Source organism: Megascapheus bottae, chromosome 12 (assembly GCF_031878675.1).
Source record: "Megascapheus bottae isolate mThoBot1 chromosome 12, mThoBot2.hap1, whole genome shotgun sequence".
NCBI classification, from domain to species: domain Eukaryota; kingdom Metazoa; phylum Chordata; class Mammalia; order Rodentia; family Geomyidae; genus Megascapheus; species Megascapheus bottae.
In genome coordinates this window covers 26,784,360-26,806,448 of record NC_143520.1, presented here as the reverse complement: position 1 = coordinate 26,806,448, position 22,089 = coordinate 26,784,360, and the positions used below count along the sequence as shown (strand labels likewise).

The 22,089-nt window shown below is 39.5% G+C and overlaps 1 protein-coding gene across 4 annotated transcripts in view; it reads right to left on the bottom strand.

Annotated features, from left to right (window-relative positions):
- Window positions 1–22,089, bottom strand: part of Cacnb4 (calcium voltage-gated channel auxiliary subunit beta 4) — a 244,120-nt gene that overhangs the window by 121,249 nt on the left and 100,782 nt on the right. Inside the window, exons 1-2 of one of the 4 annotated variants that reach the window (XM_090342844.1) lie at window positions 16,316–16,626; window positions 14,293–14,452 (exon numbers count right to left, since the gene is read on the bottom strand). The exons of 2 other annotated variants lie outside the window; for them this stretch is intronic. In XM_090342844.1, the coding sequence (XP_090198970.1) occupies window positions 14,293–14,298 (6 nt within the window). In that variant the 5' untranslated portion in view covers window positions 14,299–14,452; window positions 16,316–16,626. Of the gene's footprint in view, window positions 1–14,292; window positions 14,453–16,315; window positions 16,627–22,089 lie in introns of those variants that run through there. One more of the 4 variants, XM_090342843.1, reaches the window with a different exon arrangement.

The window sequence follows — 22,089 nt, the reverse complement described above, 5'->3', positions numbered from 1 at the left end:
CATGGCATAGTGTGCATCATATGGGAAGACAGAATGCGCATGCTTGCTGGAGCCTCTCTAGCTCTTCCTACGAGGTCTCTTAATCCATCTTTGACACCACATTGCCAAGATCTCATTTATTCCTTATTACTTCCCCAGATTCCACCTCAAAATACTGTTAGCATATGAGATTGAGGATTAAGCTTCCAACCTAAGGATTTTGTGGGGGACACATTCAAACCACCTCACTGGCTCACTTTCAATTCTCAAACTAACATTCTCCACAAACTAATGCAATTGATTTTAAATTTTCTCCTATTGTTAGACTTCCCTGAAGTACTTCAAGTATTCATTAAAAGTACAAGAATTCAGCCAGGCACTGGTGGCTCACTCCTGTAATCCTAGCTACTCAGGAGGCTGAGATCTGAGGATCATGGTTCAAAGCCAGCCTGGGCAGAAAAGTCCCCCATGGGACTCATCTCAAATTAATCACTCAAAAGACTGGGAGTAGAGCTGTGGCTCAAAGTGGCAGAGCACTAGGCTTGAACAAAAGAGCCCGGAGATAATGCCCAGTCTGAGTTCAAGCCCCACACCAAACAAAAATAAAAAATAAATCCATGTGCCCCTTTCACATTATAAAAAATATTGCTACTGAGTTACTCAAATATTTTTTCTTTTTGTCTGTGTGTGCATACATGTATGCCTGTGGGTTGTGTGTGTGTGTGTGTGTGTGTGTGCGCGCGCACAAGTCTTGGGTCTTGAACTTAGGGCCTAGAAGCTGTCCCTGAGCTTTTATATTCAAGGTTAGCACTTTACAACTTAAGCCACAGCTCTACTTCTGGCTTCCTTCCTTTCTTCTTTTCTGGTTTTTTTTTTGTTGCTATTTGTTGTTTGTTTTTGGTTTTTTTGTTTGCTTTGTTTTCTTTTGTTTTTTTTTTTGGTTGTTCATGGAGCTTGAACTCTGGGCCTGGATGCTGTCACTGAGCTCTTCAGCTCAAGGCTACCACCCTACCCTTTGAGCCACAGCCCCACTCCTTTCTTTCCTTCTTTCTCTTTCTTTCTTTCTTTCTTTCTTTCTTTCTTTCTTTCTTTCTTTCTCTCTCTCTCTCTCTCTTTCTTTCTTTCTTTCCCCACCCCACTCTGTCTCTGTGCCTGCTGCCCCCTCCCTTACCCTCCCTCAGAGCCTACTGGAGATAAGAGTCTTGAAACATTGATCCTCAGATCTCAAGCCCCCTGGGTAGGTAGGATTACAGCATGATGCGTCAGCACCTGGAATCCAGACATTTTTTAATAGAACAGAGATGAATTGTAAATGAGAAAAACATACCATAAAAAAAGAACATGGATGATTCCGGCTAAGGCCAAATGCAGCATTTACTTGCAATACGTATCAAGACTGGCATACAAATCATGAGAACTCTTAAGATTTCCCTAAAACACTAGACTTCCTTCTCACATTCTCTAGCAATGAGAATATTATATTCATTTAAGTTTTGTGGATGTATTAGCATGTTAATCCATCAGTGACTTGGAACTCCAAATGATACCAGGAAGCATCATCAAACAAAAGCTTGAAAGAAATTGAAAAACAAATCTGGTCTCTGAGCAGATAAAAGACTCACTCTTTGGGTCAGAGAGCAATCTTTTCTCTGTTTTGGAGAGCCTCCTGGCTCTCAACAATTTTGTAAGCTGCCAAACAACATAAAAATAATATGATTACATCACCTTTTGGTGGGTTAATCCAGTTTTTTTTAAATATTATTGGCCCTTGGAATTTGACATCATACAAAAAGAACATTGCTCTAAAAAGAGATGGAAGAAAGGCTCAAGATCCAGTTCTAACACACAGTGCATACTGGGTTATTTTGATCCAGTTGCTTAATCTCTTTGGGATTCAAGGTTTTTTCATCATCAATGTAGCGACCATGAAAGAGGGACAATTTCGCCTTTTCGTTTTTTGTTTAAAAGAAATATAAATATTACAACAGAGAGTGAAGAAATTCTTCTTATGCAATTAGGAAGTGACTCCCACCATCAAGGAATTTCTTTAACAAAATATCCATATTTAAAATGTTGAGATATTTCAGTACATAATGGTAGAGTGCTTGCCTAACATGCACAAAAGCCTGGATTCGATTCCTCCATACCACCACACAGAAAAAGCCAGAAATACTGCTGTGGCTCAAGTAGTAGAGTGCTAGCCTTGAGAAAGCCCAAGGACAGTGCCCAGGATCTGAGTTCAAGCCCCAAGACTGGCAAAGAGACAGAGTAAGAGAGCGAGGGGGGGATTTATTTTAATATTTTAAGCTATTTAATAACACATATTAGTACAAATCTTAACATTTGCTAATCTGTGTGTGTGTGTGTGTGTGTGTGTGTGTGTGTGTGTGTGTGTGTGCGTGTAGGTCCTGAGAATGTCCCAGAGCTTCTTTGCTCAAGCTAGCACTCTACCACTTGAGCCACAGTTCTACTTTAAATTTTTTTTTTTTTAATTACAGATTGGAGTCTCAAGGACTTTCCCTGGCTGACTCTGAACTGCAATCCTCAGATCTGTCTCCTGAGTAGCTAGGATGAAAGTGTAAGCTACCAGCACCAGCTAATAATGGCTAATCCTTTTATCCAGAAATCAGGTGTTGAAAAATATTTTTGGAAAATATATTTCATGACTACACAAAGATTCATATAAAACAATGTTGACCATTGTCTTTATCTGCAAGACTGAAAACTGGACTATTCTAAATCTCTCTCCTCATGGTAACTCCACACTTTGCAGCCAATATGCCACTCCGATTATTTTTTTAATTAGTTGACATAGAAAATAGACCTGGAGGGGCGGGAGTTTGGCCTAGTGGTAGAGTGCTTTCCTAGCATGCACAAAAACCGGAATTCTATTCCACATACATAGAAAAAACCAGAAGGGATGTTGAGGCCCAAGTGGTAGAACTCTAGCCTTGAGCAAGTCCAAGGACAGTGCTCAGGCCCTGGTAACTTTTTTACTGTTGTACTATATTTAAGTATTTATTAGGACCTGGTTTGTATTTTATTGCATATTCTGCTATATTTTAAGTTTTTTATTATTATTAAGTGTTTTTAAATTATTATAAAGATGATACACAGAATGATTATTATTTGATAACTCGGGTAATGAGTACATTTCTTTTTGTCACCCTTCCTTCACTCTCTCCCAGATTTTTCCTCCCATCACCACTCACAAGTAGTTCATTTTCAACATATTGTCTCCTGAGAGAATCTGATTTATATGCTTTTAATCACAAATACGGCATATGTGTGTAAGAGTATTTTTTTATCAATGCACCAGAAGGTCTGAAAGGGCAGCCAGCAGATTGTTCAGAACGCTATCGGTGAAGACAGAGCAGGTGTAGAGGTCAACAAGAAGACTAATTTTTCCCACAATACAGTTTTTGTTGCTGTGTTCCATCCTGATGCCTGAGCTCGGGGCCTGACATGTCCTACACAAGTGCTTCACCATGTAAGCCACAACCAGCAATCTTTCTGCTTTTAATTATTTCCTAGATGGTCCTGGTTTTGCCAGGGGTAGCCCCAGACCATGATTCTACTTCCACCTCCCAGTAGCAGTAATTCACATGTGGACTACCACCCCAGGCCCCTGCTATACAATTTTGTATTGCTTAGTACAAGTTTTTCCCCCAAATGCCTTATTACATTTAATATTAAGATGCCAAGTATTTTAAAATTTAACATTATATTCCATACCACCAAAGCAAAGAAAAACTGCCAATAACACTCTGAGATACCATTTGTTTCAAGATATAACCCCCCCCCCCATTAGCTATGCTCAATGTGAAAACCAATGTGTGCCCATGGACTTATAAAATAAAGTATATGCCATAGACATTTTATAACCTGAAAGGAAGAACCTACCTAGTAATATCCAACATGGCACTGTTGTAATATCCAACATGATTTATGTACAAAATTTTGGCTTACAATTCATGAATGAAACCTCACTATTAAGTAATCTTTTATTTTATTTTATTTTTTTTTTTTGCCAGTCCTGGGCTTGAGCTCAGGGCCTGAGCACTGTCCTTGGACTTTCTCAAGGCTAGAGCTCTACCATTTGAGCCTCAGCACCACTTCCGGCTTTTTTCTATGTATGTGGTACCAAGGAATCGAACCCGGGTCTTCATGCATGCTAAGCAAGCACTTTAACCACTAGGCCAAACTCCTGGCCCGTAATCTTTTATTTTTAAAACATATATCCCACGGGGTAAGACAGCTCAGGCCTGTAATCCCAGCCATGGTGGGAAGCATAAATAATACAAGAAAGTTCAAGTCAAAGTGACCAAACAGGGATGTAGGTATGGCTCAAATGATAGAGCACCTGCCTAGCAGAAGTGAAGCCCTGAATTCAAACCCCAGTACTGCTCCTGAAAAAAAAAGAATTGCTTAAATTTAAAAACCGATGCATCTAACAGTTTCATCTGCAGAGTTTTATGCTTTAGTATACTCTGCAGTGTCCCAGCACTTCACAAAGGATGATGCTCATGGTGATGACTAACACATCCCGTGTCTCTCCAACTCATCAGGTTCATCTCCATTCCTCCTACATTACATTCTAAGCATTAGCAACAGTGGGGGATGATTTGACAATATGATAACCAAGTTCTTCATTCTATCACTTAGAGACAGCCTCTGAATCACATAAATCTCAAGATATTAATCTCACGAGTATCACCTGAAACTAGATGATATTAAGGTATCAATAATAATTTCAGGAAATAAACCAGGAAAAGTGTTTACTTATAAACCATTCTACCATGATGCTCACCATGTTTTTCAAGCCAGGTGGTAAATATTTGCCTCCAGGTCTTTCATCCTCTAAGTTGTCTGAGGTGTATATAAAAAGTGGTGACATATGAAAATGGTTTTATTAAATTTTATTTTATTGTTGGAGTGGTGTAGAGAGGGCTTATAGTTACATTCATCAGGTAGTGGGTACATTAGTTTTTGAACATTCTTACCCCTATGAAAATGTTTTAAATAGCTTTTGACTGGTGAAATATACATATACATATATATATTTATACATATACATATATATATATATATTTCTCATATAGGGTATAGCTCCGTAACCTAGGCTTGCCTGGAACTCAAAAAGCAGTCTAGGTTAGTTTTGAACTAACAATTCTCTCTCGTCCTCCTGAGTGCTGGGATAACCCTCAGGAGGACCAACATACCCACTTCAAGTTCAAATAATTTGCAGGACCTAATTCAAGTAAGTAAGTTTGTTTCTTTCTTTCCCATCCTTGTATTATTTTACCTTATCCTAGAGGAAAATTTAATAGATTAGTTTTGTTTGCTTCTTTTGTTGTTGCTGTTGTTGTTTCTATGCTGGTCCTAAGGCTTAAACTCAGGGCCTGGGCACTGTCCCTAAGCTATTTTCTTCAAAGTTAGTGTTCTATCATGTGATCCACAGGTCTACATCCAGATTTTTTTTTTTGGTAACTCATTGGAAATAAGTCAGCCCAAGCTGACTTTGAACTGTGATTCTCATATCTCAGCCTCCTCAGTAGCTAGGATTGCAGGCATGAGCCCACTAGCACCAGATTGAAGATAAATTTACTCCTTTTAAAGGGAAGGTGTGACTTTTAAAAATACTATCACATAGAATATATTATATTTTATGGGGTTTTCCAACTGGTTGGTTAATGGTTTCAGGACATCCAAAAGGGTAATAATATTGAACAGAAGAAAGTTTTATAACACAAGAAAACACTGAATAACAATTAGCCAGGCATGATGGCACACATCTGTGATCCCAACACTCTGGGGGCAGAGGCAAAACAGCTACCTTGTCTCAAAAATTATTCTCATCTTTGAGACTGTATGTATGTACATATGTATTCATATATAAATGTACATATACGTTTTCAATGACACATATCACATCAATCACAAAATAATTATTCAAAACAATTTTATAGGGCTGAGATCATTCTCAAGTCTTGAGATAAACACAAGGCTTTGTTCAAACCCCAGTACCAACACACACACACACACACACACACACACACACACACACACACACACACACACACCTTATTCTAAAGGAAATAGCATTTTGAGCAGAAATACCTTTCCTCAGTTTGCTATGGTGGCGCAAATCTATATCCTCAACCCCTGGAAGGCTGAAATAAGAGTATCTTAGGTTTGAGGCCAGCCTGAACTATATAATAAATCCCAGACCAGCCTGAGTAATAAAATAAGACATTGTCTCAAAAACAATCTTCTTCTGAAAAAAAAAGAAAAGAAAGGAAACAACCTGTTATGAAAAAGGACACAAAAATACTTTTTGTTTATCATCAATGAATTAAGAGAAACTAACTTTTCATAAGGCTTTAAATTACTTTTTCTTGACACTATACTCAAGTGTTTCCGACTCAAATCATTCTGGGCTAGAAGTGCATCCTAGATGTTTGCAAGCAGTGGATAAAGAATTATTTATTTATTTATTTATCTACTTACTTAGGCTTCTAGTGTTAAAAATCTTAAGTAAAACCTTCCCCTTTTAAAAATCTAGTCTATTCAAGGATCTATAGCATATATTATAATTTCCTTCAAAGAAATGCAGACTCAAGTTCCAAACACTGACACCTTTCTCTGTGTACAAAATACCATAAAAATGATCATTTCAGATAGCAAATGATATATGGTGCCATTAATATCTCAAAGGAAGAAACTGCTGATCAGCAAATGGAGAAAAGTTTCATGTATGAGAAAATTGTAGACACTACCTAATAGTCAAGCTTCTTCATTCCATGGGAAGGAAGACTGAAGATTATGGCTGGGAAGTGACTTGCTGAACATCAGTGTCAGTAAGGGTTCATTCAACTATACACCTCATTCCCCCTTTCCAAAACAGCAGAAGTCAGGCTAATCATAAAACCTAGGACATTAGTTCATCCTAGTAAGTTTTTGAAAATCTTAAAAAAATGGCTCAGAACATAAACCAAAGTTTTTGGAAGGAATATCAAAATTTATAGAGTAAGGGTATGTTTTCAGTTCATAAAAATGTAAGCTTATTCAGCACAGGACTAAAAATAATACAAAATAACACTTATCAGCATTTAAGGGTTTTACACATATGAGTTAAGTTAATAAGAAATCATTACTAGAACAAGAAACCCAGAGTAAGAAATGTGCCCAGCGTGACAATTCAGAATGGGGTCAGGGGAGGTGTCAGGACTCAATTCTTGACACTGACTCTCCATTTTAAATCATGACACTATTACTGCAATAATTATGTATTACTGTCTCATAATACAGAGTTCAAGACATTTTCAAATGCAGTAAAAAAAATAAGCTGATAGATATACTCAGTAAAAACTAAAACTGTTAAAAGTTTTATTCAACCACTATGGAAAACAGTATGGTGATTCCTCAAAAGATTAAACACAGAGCTCCCCTATGATCCAGCAATTCCACTCCTTGGCATTTACCCAATCATCCAGAAACAAGGACATACTAAAGCCACTAGCATAACGATGTTCATTGCAGCACTATTTACCATAGCAAAGATATGGAACCAACCCAGATGACACTCAGTTGATGAATGGATCAAGAAGATGTGGAATTTATATACAATGGAATTTTATACTGCCGTCAGAAAGAATGACACTGCCCCATTTGTAAGAAAATGGAAAGACTTAGAAAAAAATCATATTAAATGAAGTAAGCCAGACTCAAAGGAACATAGGCTCAATGGTTTCCCTCATTTGTAATAATTAGTACAAATCTAGGACTCTCCTAGCAGAAGATTACAATAGCTCAAAACCTAGGTATATAAAGTCATATAGGATGAGGCTAAATGAAAGGATCTCTAGGCTATGGAAACAAGAGCTTTATCTTGTGCGATTGTTGTTCTTCAGGTACTATGTTATTTCTGTTTTTTTGTTCTTTGGTTAATCTTCTATTGTTACTGTATCTGACTTTGTTATCTGGTATATTGTATGTACATTTATTTGTTTGCTTGAAATAGGAAAGGGAAGGGAGGGAAACAAGTGGAGAGGAAAATGGGGACAAAAGCATGAGAAGGGGTATCAATGTGTGCGAAGTAATGCACCTACTACCTGGTGAATGTAACTGTAACTCCTCTATACATTACCCTGACAATAAAAAAACTAAAAATAAAGTTTTATGGAAACTTAAAAAGATACATCACTCACCAAAATTTCAACAAAGTTGCTTATAAAATAAAAACATTAAGGGCCAGAATCCTTTACTCTAGATTATGATCAAGATAAAAATGAGGAAAGCTGGAGCATTGGTCACTCACATCTGTAATCCTGCCTTTCCAGGGAGGCTGAATCTGGGGACTGGCAGGAAAGTCCATGAGGCTCTTATCTCCAATTAACCACAAAAAATATATATCTGAAAGTTGCACTGGGTCTCAAGTAATAGAGTGTTAGCATTGAGCAAAAATGTTCAGGGACAGTGCCAAGGCCCTAAGTTAAAGCCAGGTCCAGCACAAAGAGAATGAAAGAGAAGGAAAAAGAGAAAGAGGAAGAGAAGGAGCAGGAGAAGGAAGGGAGAGACAGAGAGAGATTAAAGAGTAATAGGAATAAAAGAGAGCTGTTGGCCGGGAGTTTGGCCTAGCAGTAGAGTGCTTGCCTAGCATGCACAAAGACCTGGGTTCATTCCTTGGTACCACATACATAGAAAAAAAGCCAGAAGTGGTGCTGAGGATCAAGTGGTAGAGCTTTAGCCTTGAGAAAGTCAAGGACAGTCCTCAGGCCCTTAGCTCAAGCCCAGGACTGGCAGACAGACAGACAGACAGACAGACAGACAGACAGAGAGAAAGAGAGAGAGAGAGAGAGAGCGCGCTATTATTTCACAACTATGCACCCAGGTTCCTGAATAATTCAAAGTTACCAATATTCTTGTCAGACATATCCCTCGAGTGAAAAGTCTTTAAAAAAAAATAAAAGCCCAAATTATTTTTAAAATGTACAACTTCTCAATATTTCAGATAACAGATGAAAAAAAAAACAATGATGTATGAATAGTAGAGAACCCTTTTAAGAAAAAAGATACTAATAACTAAAACTATGCATTCATGTCATTTATATATATATATATATATATAACATGACATATATATAAATGTAGACCAAGGGCTGGGAGTTTGGCCTAGTGGTAGAGTGCCTGCCTAGCATGCACGAAGACCCGGGTTCAATTCCTCAGTACCACATACATAGAAAAAGCCAGAAATGGTGTGGTGGCTCAGGGTAGAACACTATCCTTGAAGAAAGCCCAAGGACAGTGCTCAGGCCCTGAGCTCAAGTCCAGGACTGGCGCAAAAAAAAAAATGTAAACCAAGAATGAGTATTGGTCTATCCAAAATTATCTTGCAAAATCAAAACAACTCTAAGATTCCACCTCACTCTGGTTCGAATGGCCAGGATCAAGAAATCTAACAACAAGAGGGGATCACTACTACACTGTTGGTGGGAGTGCAAACTCGTTCAACCACTATGCAAAGCAGTATGGCAGTTCCTCAAAAGACTAAACATAGAGCTCCCCTATGATCCAGCAATTCCACTACTTGGCATTTACCCAATCATCCAGAAACAAAGACATACTAAATCCACTAACACAACAATGTTCATTGCAGCACTATTTACCATAGCAAAGATATGGAACCAACCCAAATGTCCCTCAGTTGATGAGTGGATCAACAAGTTGTGGTATTTATACACAATGGAATTCTACGCTGCTGTCAGAAAGAACAACATCGCCCCATTTGTAAGGAAATGGAAAGACTTAGAAAAAATCATATTATGTGAAGTAAGCCAGACTCAAAGGCTCAATGGTCTCCCTCATTTGTCATAATCAGTAGAAACCTTGGGCTCTCCTAGCATAGATTTACAATAGAACAAAACCTAGATATGTAAGGCCATATAGTATGACTCTAAATGAAAAGACCTCTAGGATATAGAAATAAAAGTCATACAATGAGTGATTGTTGTCCTTAATGTACTATGTTATTTCTCATCTCTTTTGCTGTCCCTTAGTTATCTCATATTGTTACAACATTTAACCTTGTTATCTGATATACTGTGTTTTTGGTTTAGGATAGGGAAGGGAGGAAAACAAGATGAGGGGTGGGGGGGAGGGAAATGGGGACCAAAACATGAGAAAGTGTATCAATGTGTACGAAGTAATGCACCTTCTATCTGGTGAATAGAATGTAACCCTTCTATTAATTACAATAAAAAATATATGGGAAAAAATATCTTGCAAGCTTTCTAAACTACCTTTTTTTGATATACCAATAAATACTATAAAAGTAGCAGCACAGTTTTCTCTTAGACTCACACTCTTCAAAGTCTTAAAATAGTTGAAGTCAAGGACATAAAAACATACAACCTCTCAGTCTACTGTTATTATTTTATATGAACTGTAAAGTCCCTTTGAGTTTTCCCACTGACCTGCAGCCTTCTAGTGGCCTGTCCTTCATACATGAGAAAATGCTGCCCAGGTACACTGTTGTTTTCCCAGCCCCTGTCTCCTGACAGAAGCACATTAAAGGCATCTCAGTTAGTCTGACTTACAGCAGAACTTGTATCTGTAGAGCTTTCTTTTTTCTTTTTCTTTTTTTTTTCTTTTTTTTTTGCCAGTTGTGGGGCTTGAATTCAGGGCCTGAGCACTCTCCTTGGGCTTTTTCCTCAAAGCCAGTGGCCTGCCACTTGAGCCACAGCACCACTTCCAACATTTTTCTATGTATGTGATACTGAGGAATAGAACTCGGGTCTTTGTGCATGCTAGGCAAGCACTCTACCACTAGGCCAAACTCCCAATTCTCTGTAGAGCTTTCTAGATACAATTTTTTTTGCCGGTTATGGGACTTGAACTCCGGGCCTGAACATGGTCCCTGAGATCTTCAGCTCAAGGCTAGTGCTCTACCACTTAAGCCACAGCGCCACTTCCCATTTCCTGGTGGTTAATTGGAAGTTAGAGTCTCATGGACTTTAGTGCCCAGACTGGCTTTGAACCATGATCCTCAGATCTCAGCCTTCTGAGTAACTAGGACTATAGGCATGAGCTACTGGTGCCCAGCTCCTAGATATAAATTTAACTTAACTCCACGGATATGTGAGTTCCTGATTCATGGCTTTTAGAAAGGACAAGTGGGAGAGGGAAGATAAGAAAATGAAAAGTTATAACCAGTACAGTTACATCCTCATGACCTCTTTGGTGGCTTTGTTACCCAGGAAAGGAGATAGCAGAGTGACAAGAACTGCTTGCACAGTAATGGATGCAAGCTGAACAGAAAGGAATGAAAAGCAATGCAAAGTCTCACCATCTTCACCCTAAAACCACAACTTTGCATAGTCACTACCAACTTCCTACAGAACACTTGGCTTTATAAAAAAAAAGTCCCATGTTTAAGGAGGGACATACATGTGGACTCACAGGACCATGCTTAAAACCCTGGGTTGACTGGTTATTACCTAAGAAGACTATTAAGAAAGGAGGTACAGAGCACCCAGGCAGCACAGTTCCCAGTCCTTCCATCTGTCACTCAAAATTGTAAAATTAACAAGAGACCCTCAAGACCAAATGCCCTGGAATGCCAAACTCATAAATTCTCATCAGATCTAAGGAATTTTTCTCTTTAGCTCCATGACAACTGCATCTTGAGCTCATTTACATGTTTATTTTAGAAAATCATCATTTCTAAGAATTGATCTGTTTTATAAAAAAAAAAAAAGTTCTGCTCATCATTTACCTAACAGACCCTGGCAAAATACCAAAGTAGATTAGCTGAGTAAAACAAGTTCATTTTCGCAGTGAAATTTCCTATACAAACCATGAAGCAGCATTTGGTTTAGTTCCATGGCAACTGATGTAAATGAATCCTTGGATTACCTTATAGATCAGTCCTCATTCCCTACAAGTAGGCCATGAAAACGCTGTCTCTTCTCTCCCTACCAATAAAGGATCTTCTGGTCCATCAAGCCAAAAACACCTCTGGCTTTGTTGTTTACAAGTTTATCCAATCCTTAATATCCCTACAGTGTTCCTCTGAAGGCCCCTTTACACATGAATCCTTCTGGTTGAAGTTTATCCTCCTCCTTGGCAAGCACAAGGCACTGTCATTGAATTTAAAACAACTTCATTATAAATTGGATGTAGCAATCCTTCACTCTCTTGTGGATGTGTTGTCTTCCAACCCTCTTGGGTATCTTTCTTCACTTCAAAAGCAGTTAATTTTCCATCTCCAACAGCTCTATGGCAGAAATACCCCACTTAGCATTATTCATCAATTAACAAACCATGGAACATATCCATGTTTGAATGCACATGATGTACCGGGTATACAGCGTATATGCCTCAGTGGATATACAGAGATCTAGATAAACGTGCATAGGAAATGAGTAAATAACATAGCGCTTATAAAACTGTATATGCACATATTGCTATATTCTTTTATTTATACATTTAAATATTGCATATCATTTATAAAATTGACCTCACTTTAACTTTTTCATCTATAGTATTTCCAATAGTATTAATATATGATTCCTTTCAATTTCTGAATGCATTGGAGGTATATTTTTCTGTATCATAAATGCCCTAGGATCTGATTAAGTCAGGTGGGAGTTCCAGCTCTGGATAGAGCATTTGCCTAGCAAGAACCAGGCACTAGGTTTAATCTCTAACACTGCAAACAAAACAAAAACAAAAGAGATCAAATCTCTTCTTTTAACTACTAAAGAATTTAAGTATTTGGAAATGGAAGCAATCATGTCCAAGAAATCAGCTACTACTTTGAGGCGCAGCTAACGTCAGCTTCATTTTACAAAATCTACAATTCTCTAATTCCTTTAAATGACTCCAAATTCCCAAGGTGTGTCTATGAAAAAGCCTCAAATTTTACAAAGATCATTTACACAGGCCAGATCTACTTTTCACATGTCCAACACTTGCTGTAATGAAGAAAGTATTTAACCAGAAAGGAGGCACACAGTGCAGGTGGAGAATGACTTCTTTATATATATAGGCACTGAGAGCACCAAAGTTATGGGTTACAATTAACAGTAATTACTGCAGGATAGTTTTGTTACTGTTACCTGCTCCTGCTAGGTACTGCTATAAGATCTCTCTCATTTACTTAGTGAACAATACACAACAAACCCACTTATAAAAATGTGGACACCAAAGAATAGATCTGCTTAAAACTCTATTTAAATTAGACAAAATACAGTGTTCATTTGGAGGTTCAGTCATCCTGGCCCCCAAGATATGCAGCAAGACACATTGATGGGGGGGGTGAAGAACATTTGGCACAACCATGTTCTAGAAGTCAGAAGTTGGCTTTGTCTCAGTATGGACTGGTAAAGCACACATACTCTAGAGTCCACACCAAACTGATAGAGGAAATAACGTGAGGCTGGCATGTAGCTTAGTATGCCACTTGCCAAACATGAACAGGTGCCTAGGTGTGCCTAGACTCCAGAAAGACAGAGACAGAAAAACAGAGAGATGTAGAGATATAGAGAGAAAGTGGAGGAGGGAAGGAGAAAAGGAGGGGAAAAGAAAGAGAGGAAAGGAGGATAAAGGGAGAGGAAAAAGGGAAGGAGAGAAGGGAAGGGAGAAAGAAGGAGCAAAAGAACAAAAAAAGGAAACCTGTTCTTATGAAGTACCTTGGGAGGGGCAGGGAGTGGGAGGTTGGTAAGAGAGACACTGCATTATCAAACATTTCCTTTTATTGTGAATGATCCTAGAAACCAAACAGGAAGTTAACAGAGTTGCCCACGCAGGCTCTACCAGACTCAAGAACGTAAAATGCACATACTTAAGCATGTTCCAGCACATTTGTTGTTCCTCCTTTATAATATGTGTCCTGCAGAGGTAGCCAGCTACCATCCAGGGTTCTACATGGATACTATCTATCTTTGGACCAGACTCTTGAAGAAAAAAACCTTACATCACAATCCAAAATCCTTTTCCTACTGTGGAGACAGGACATGGTGATGGTCTGCTTTCTTAGAATACAGAGTATCTCCCTAGGTGAGATAATTTGATTACAAGCTCACTGTGTCGACACACTGAAGATAATCACTCATCCCATGTTTCCTAGTCCACGCACATCACCTGAACACAATGTCCAGAGTGCGCTTAGGGCACTGCTCCCAACCCCCCCCCCCCAAGAAGTGCCGTCCTCAGCTCTTAGTGCCTGTATATTTTCGGGTTGTGGCTGGCCACCTGCATGCCTATCCACCAGACCTGTTCTGCTTAGATCTGGGCAAATCCCACACTTACAGCCATAAATGCATTGGCACTGAGAAAGACTGCTGAGGATGTGGCACTCCAGGTGTGGCTTTATCTGTCACTTCACCGGCTCAGCTATTTAGGCCTAGTCTTCTCCATTGGCTTGAAGCTCTGTTCACACCATCTTGGGTAACACATCACATTATTCTTCCTTATAAAAACAAATAAACTCGAATGAGCATTCAGAATCAGTTTACCCCTTCGAACACCTCTGTCCTCCCCTCTGAGTTGTATGACAGGTTTCGATCCCACCCCTAAAGCATTCCCACTTTCAGCTAAGGACTGATCAGATGCCTTCCCACATGCTTCAAGCTTCCCACCTTCCTCACCTCTATGCCAGGTACAGCCTCAGTACTTCAGCCTTCTGGCCACCACTGAGTCACAGCACTGCAGTACCTAGCATTACCCGCCATCAACTACCACCACCAAGAGTTAAGTCACTTCTCTCTTCACTTCCCTCCCTGCAGGAAAACTTGGCTTCCTTGTGCAGCTGGACCAAAAGCAAAGACAAATGTTTTCATATTTATAATGGCTCCCCTCTGAACCAGTGCATCTGAAATTTATACACTTCTAGAGAACAAGAAACTGGCTATATTAGTTCCTAGGCAACTCTGTTCATAGCAGCTGGTTTCTAAAGGCATTTCTAAAGGGAAAATAAAACCCCCATTCCACTTCAGTGCAATATACTGTCCACATTTAAAATCCATAGTCAAAAATGAAACTTCCAATTCAATAAGGCATCACACGTTTCATAACTGAGTGTGGAGATGGGATAAGAAATAATCAGGCCTCTCCTGAGGAACTCAGCCAGGAAAGCTGGTTTACTAAACTCCTATAGTGGCTTTTTCCCCCCAAACCCCACCTGCAAAGGTGGACCTTCTCAATTCCAGCCCCTCCTGGTTTCAGACTATAGTCCCTTGCAATGAACTGATAGCCTGATCATTCACAAACACATTGGACAACATGTAGAGACTTTTCAGAACAGAGTTAGAGTTAGGGCAAACACAGACAGGAAGGAAAAATGGAATGCCTTATCAGAAGTGAGGATTTCTATCTTTCATTGATAGTACACCATTTGGTACTTGCCTGCATACTGTTCTGTTGTTGTTGTTATAATCTATGTGTTAAGTGGTTTAGAAACAACCTTATATAACATTCCTGTTCTGGCAGTAGAAACAGGTATGGGATTGTACTTAAAAAATGCAGACTCCCCACAGCCTATCTCATTCATACCCCCAATCATGCTATGTAACTGATATTCTTTTTTTTAAAATCAGTTATTAACACCAGCAATAGTAGCAAGAAAGATTCAGGAATCAGCTTTAACCTATATTCAGAAGGTAATATCCTGTGGTACAATTTTAGGTATTTCAGAAAACCATTTCACCCTGATTTTAATAATTGTGTTAAGTCTAATCTATGGGGAGAAAGGAGTCCAGTTTTTCCAAGCCCAAACATGCATAAGTGAGTTCACTTCAGTGCTTCAGGGCAGAGGGGTGCTGTGTGACCACACTCCTTACATCGGATTTCCTTAACAAAGAAGCAGTGCGTCCACACTGCCTATTTGGCCAGAAAGCACATAATAATACAGCTACAGCTCTGGAATTTCCATTCATGCTAGCTCAACAAAGAATGTGTATTATGTAATGAGTGAATCTTTCCTATGAACCCTGCTACTGGAAAACATAGGCACTTTTCTGCATAGTTTAAACCCAGTCTAGAAGGAATAAGTTACCCCTTGTGAGCTCAAACGTGGAGCTGGCAACGCAAAAATTCCAACAGCCTGTACTCTTTGATGCCTTTTCTATCACTCAAATTTCCTTTTGCTTGACAATGTACCAATTTAAGTTAACTGCAAACTACACAGAGAACATTTACACAGCGGCCAGCAAGCGCCCGAATGAGGTTGGTTTCAGCTCCATGTTCCCTACGTTGCCTAAGAAATAGGGGGGGAGGGAGCGGTGGGAGGAGGAAGAGGAGGGGAAAGGAAATCAGCTATCTATGAAATACTTACAGCCTCCGAGTCTTCAATTCCATGCAGGTACAAATTGTCATACATGGAGGTCTGATAATCCAGAGCACCTCTTTTAAGGCAAAAACAAAATTGCTGCAGAAATCACAGCTAGAGCTAAAAGGAGAAAAGGCCTCTTTGGAAGAACTGCGGTTGCCTTACCAGTTCTTGTGGATTTACCAGGCAATCTGCTTTTCTTTCGCATCACACGGGGCAAGGTTATCCCCAGAGGCATTCCAGACCTGGCATTTTATCTGCCTTCTCAAAACAGAGCATAAAAAGAAAAAAAAAAAAAGAAAAAAAAAAAAACCTTCCTCAACCACAGACTGGTGACTGAGCTAGGAAAGCAGCCTCTGATTGGCTCAGCTTCCCTGCTTCAGTCAGCTGAAGAGCGTTCCCTGGGAGAGTGGAGGGTGACTGGAGCATCCTACCCAGCAAAGAGCTGCTTCCTGTTTCGAGTGTATAGTGAGTTCTACAATTGATCCCTTCTCAGTATCTCAAAGGCTGCCTGGAATGTTCCGAAAGGCAGGCTATGGAACAAACACAACTACTCATCATCTTGATTAAACTCTCAACTGGACAACACAGCGAAGGAGGTTTTATTTTTGGAGAATATTGTGTACATACAAGAGAATAGATACTAATCTCCATCCAGCATCTGTACTTAGCAAATGAGCTTTAAGTCACATCTCCAAAGGGAATACGTCATATAGAATATTTTTTTAATCTACAGTGAAGGAATAATGAAAAACAGATGGTAAGATTCCTTGTGGGAATTTCTAGAGTAAAAGTTTTCAATATTTTCACTCAGGATCTTACAAATACTAATCCCCATCCAGCATCTGTACTTAACAAATAAAATTAAGTCACATTTCTAAAGAGAATAAATCATATATATTTTTAAACCCACAGTGAAGAAGGATAAACAGTTGGTGAGATTTCTTGTGAGAATTTCTATGGCAAAAGTTTTCGATATTTTCACTGAAATCTTTATGCCTCACTGGCCACAAAATGGATGCCCCCAACCTTTCCTCTTTCTGATGCAAAACTGCTAATGACTGTTCTGTATCTTTAAGCTCCTCCTCTTAGGAACAGCCAAGATGAAATCCCTCAGCTGCTTTCTCATGCATAAGCCTCTGCTATCCAGAAGCAGCATTGACCTTTTCCCAAACTCAAGCAGAAAAGTCCTCTAATCTCTCTCACTTGGCTCCTGCCATGTCATGCTCAGATAGACCCAGAACTCAGCCTACTTTGAAGTCACTCTGAGAGTTTCCCTAGGTACTCAGGGCTTTCTAGTCAGCGAGTAACATGCTGCAGCTTTGAAAAAGAAAAGCTTCTAAACAAAGCCAGCTCAGTTTTGACATAGAAAAAAGACATTGGTGAGGAGTAGAGAGCATTTTCTGGAGAAGCTACAGGAATTATTAAAGTAAAAATTTGTCCCAGAAATTCAGAGGCTCAGCTCAGTATCTGCCTCACCACTGATTGGTCATATGATCCTGGGTCAGTCACGACCTCTATCAACTTTAGTTTCTTCACCTGCCTAACTGAGGTAAGAAAGAACTCAGAAAGAACTTTACAAGTTTAAAATGCAACAAGAACACTTACTAACAACACTGTCTTGTCAGCCAAAAGGCATTGGCGTAGGTTCATGAACACTCAGCATGAGAGGAATCACTGGCTGGCCTTGGACTTGGAAAGAAGTCCTGTCCTAGCCAACAAATAGCCTAAATCTTAGAGAAACAAACACAAGAAAAGCTACACAGGAGCCACCAATGCTGAGTAAATCACACTCCTCCAGATCTGTGCCAATCTGTTATTGTCTTTTGATCACAGTCACACACATTCACACACACACATACACACACTATATATACAAATATATATGTATATGTGTGTATGTATATATATATGTATATGTATAGCTCAACTAGCCTTCTGAATCCTAAAATATTAGGGACCATACTGGGTGTCCCCTTCAAGGCTATACCCACATAGAGAGATGTCAGAAGAGGAAGTTGGATGCAAACAGACTCCCCTAGATTCCACTGAGAAATCTCACATGTGCTGGAACAGGTCCCTCCTCTCCCCAGTCCACATTCTGCATAGCATACAACAAGAAGAATGGGTCATCAGAATTGTGACCACAAATTCATATATCAGATTCTGCTAGCCAGCTCTCAAACTACAGTTAGGCAATGCTTTAGCCAGAATGGACAGAAAATTGAAACAAGCAGGTCTTTTTCCTTCTTAAATTCTCCAAAGCATTTCCTTACTTTATTTCTTCAACTAGAAGTATAGATAATTTCTGATTTTCTTTTTAGCAAAAACTCCAGGCCTTGACTGGAGCGTGGCCTAGTGGTAGAGTACTTGCCTAGCATACATGAAGCTCTGGGTTTGATTCTTCGGTACCACATATACAGAAAAAGCCAGAATTGGTACTGTGACTCAAGCAATAGAGTGCTAGCCTTGAGAAAGCTCAAGGACAGTATCCAGGCCTGAATTCAAGCCCATGGACTGGCATAATAATAATAACTCCAGGCCTTATATTTGCTAGCCAGATGTTTTCCACATAAGATACACCTGGGGCTTTAGTTATTATATTCAAATAAGATCACAATACACACACACACACACACACACACACACACACACACACACACACAATGGAACAGTATCGATCAAAAGCCTCCTATCTATACTTTTCAGGTAGCTGGGGTGACTGGTGTGTACCACCATGCCCATATTTTTATGAGCTGAAATGGGAAGGTTCTCGCTAACATTTTTTTTTCTCACTAACATTTTTCCAGGATTAGCTTCAAACTATGATCTTCTAGATCTCTGCCTCTCAAGTAATCAGCATTACAGGCATGACTAAACCTGGCTCCCAATTATTTTTAAATGAGAATCAATTAAGGAAGAAGACACAACCCACATTCAAAATTCATCAAGAAGAAAAAAAGAAATGCTGTTCTCTGCTAGGAAAACCAGGAATATGCTTCCTGGAATCAAGATCCTAAGAGAACTAGGCAGAGGCAGATGAGCAATGTTTAAACTCAGCAAAGACACCCTTCTGAATGTCCATATTCACGTGCTCGAACACAAGCCCAAAGTCTTTGTTGGCCAATTAAGCCTTCGGCCTTGTTTTTCCTCCTCATTGTTGTTCCAATGTTACTGAATAAGCACAGTTTGTGGATGTTTACTCCTCCTATTCTTTTTTTTTTCCCAGTCTTGGGCTTGAGCTCAGGGCCTGAGCACTGTACTTGGACTTTCTCAAGGCTAGAGCATTACCACTTGAGCTTCAGCACCAGTTCTGTATGTGGTACCGAGGAATCAAACCTGGGTCTTTGTGCATGCTAGGCAAGCACTGTACCACTAGGCCAAACTCCCAGCCCTACTTCTCTTATTCTTGAAAGCACTAAAGCACCCCTTTGCCTATAGAAATGTATTTAAGAGTGAGTACTGTAGCCCTGATAATTCCCAGATGCCCCTCAGGCAGGTGGTGGTAACAGGGAGACTAGAGACTGAAAACCAAGCAAAATCAAGAATCTGAAACAGTAGGTGGTCTTTCTAAGTAGTCCTCTGAGTTTGAACAGACCCCTCAGCCTAGCAGCCATGACTTAAGTTCCTCTGAGTCTTATCTGTAACCTGACAAGGAAAATAGTTCCAAAAACCAATGAGTAATAACTCAAGCAGAAGAACTGGCCTTTTTCTTCTTCTTTTTAAGGTAGTTATAGAGCACCAAGGCTGCCTACATTGTCCCACTCAGAGGGCCTCATGTACTCTGTGTCTATGTAAATGGTATTCCCTTATACTATAAAGGGATGAGGCCTAGTGGTTAGGAGACAGGACTCAGGACTCTGAAGCCAGGCTGCTATGCTGCCCCAGCTGCATAACACATAGCAAGCTATGTGCCATTCTGTGCCTCCATTTCCTCACTAATCAAATGAGCTCTATTTTGAGATTCTTGGGAAGATTAAAAGCCCGAATATAAGAAACTATTCAAAAGGGTTGATGGACACAAACCAAAGGCACAGTGCTCTGCATCATGGATCACATGAAATAATATTTATCAAAATGAATTCCAAGAAAAGGAGACCAGATATTTTTGTGTGCTGTTTATCTGACTTTGGGAAGGTAAGGGGGGTGGAAATAGAGGAACAAATAGTGAACAAATACAGCAGTTGTACTCACTAGCCACTATGTTAAACTATATAACTTGTGGTTGGGAACAGTAGGGAAAAACTGGGAGAGAGAGAAAGAAGGGATGACGTCCAAAAAAGAAATATACTCTCTACTGGACTTATGAAACAGTAATACCTCTGTACATCAACTTTATAATAATTTTTATATATGGGGATATATATAGGGTAATATATATGATGAATTATTAAACATGCTTCAAACAGCTTTGATATCAAATAGGTCAATTTTGTTTTTTTCAGCATAGCTCAATAATGTGTATCTGCAGCAATGTTTCTTACAGGAATAGTTTATTACTAAAACTTAAGAAAAAATACCCACACAAACTTAGTCTATTTGATGGGATTGTGGTTCCAATGACTATTCTCAGCCTGGGTTCTATCCTGAACTGCTGCTATTCTTTGACTCTGTGGTACAATTCCCAAATCTTCCTCATGACACATACCCAGTCCTTTCAATCCCCACCTGGGACCTGATCTCATCCACCAGAGCTAAGACCAGCATCCTGCGTCCTGTTGCCCTATTTAATTTCCTGCTTACTGCCAGCTCCTTCCAGCAGCCTATCTGCTTTATCTGACCAGGCTGACTGCTCCTTATGCTAATGCTGGCGTGGTTAGACAGCCTACTCCGCGTCCAAACAACACCCATCCCACAGCACTCTCAATCATTCCCTAGTGACTTGATAGTCCCTCTGGTATCTCCAACTGCCTAACCTCTGACTAACTACCTGGACGCTGACCTCCACTACCTCCACTACTACCCCAGAAGACTGCCCCAACCTGTCACAACCACTGCCCAAAAACCCATCCTCATGAAAATCCTGTTTAAAACAAGTGCTGAAAATAAAACAGGTATTTTTTTTTTTAAATGCGACTAATGGATTGCAGTAAGAAGTCAGAGAGTATAGGTAGAAAGATGTAGAGAGGAAGACATAGAAATGGAGGGACAAAGGATGAACAAACGCAGCAGGGTTAGGAGACACTGTTGAAAATGAATTGTACAATTTGTGGGTGGGCATGGGCGGGAAAGAGGAGTGAGGAGAGAACTAGGGAAGGGGTGACGTTATCCAAGAAGAAATGCGCTCTTTACCTGACTTATGTAACTGTAATCTCTCTGTACGTCATCCTCTTAACATATTTTTAAAAAGAAAAAGAAGAAATATAGAAAAACAAAGGGACTGAGACTGAAAAGCTCAGAGATATTCAGAGGGAGAATGAATATATGGACCAATTCATCTCCTCCTTGCTATCCTTGATGGTTTCTGAAGAAATTAACACTTCATAATTCATGAAAGAGTGAGTGTAGGCAAGGTAAAAAAAAAAATTTAAGTCATTGGCCTATTCAACTTGCCAGAAAATGACAGATCCCTCCCTGTGTTTGACGTATTACTCAGAATCTCTTGCTTTCTAAAATTTCTGATGGGAAGGGAAAAAGAAGAAGCTGTTGTCTTGGCAAAACATTCCATAAAGCCACAATTTTCATGACTATGACACAACTTTATTTTCCAAAATAAACTTGAGACAAGTCCAGCTGGTCTCCTCCCTGTTGCCTATATATTATTGGTGGCAATTTAACAA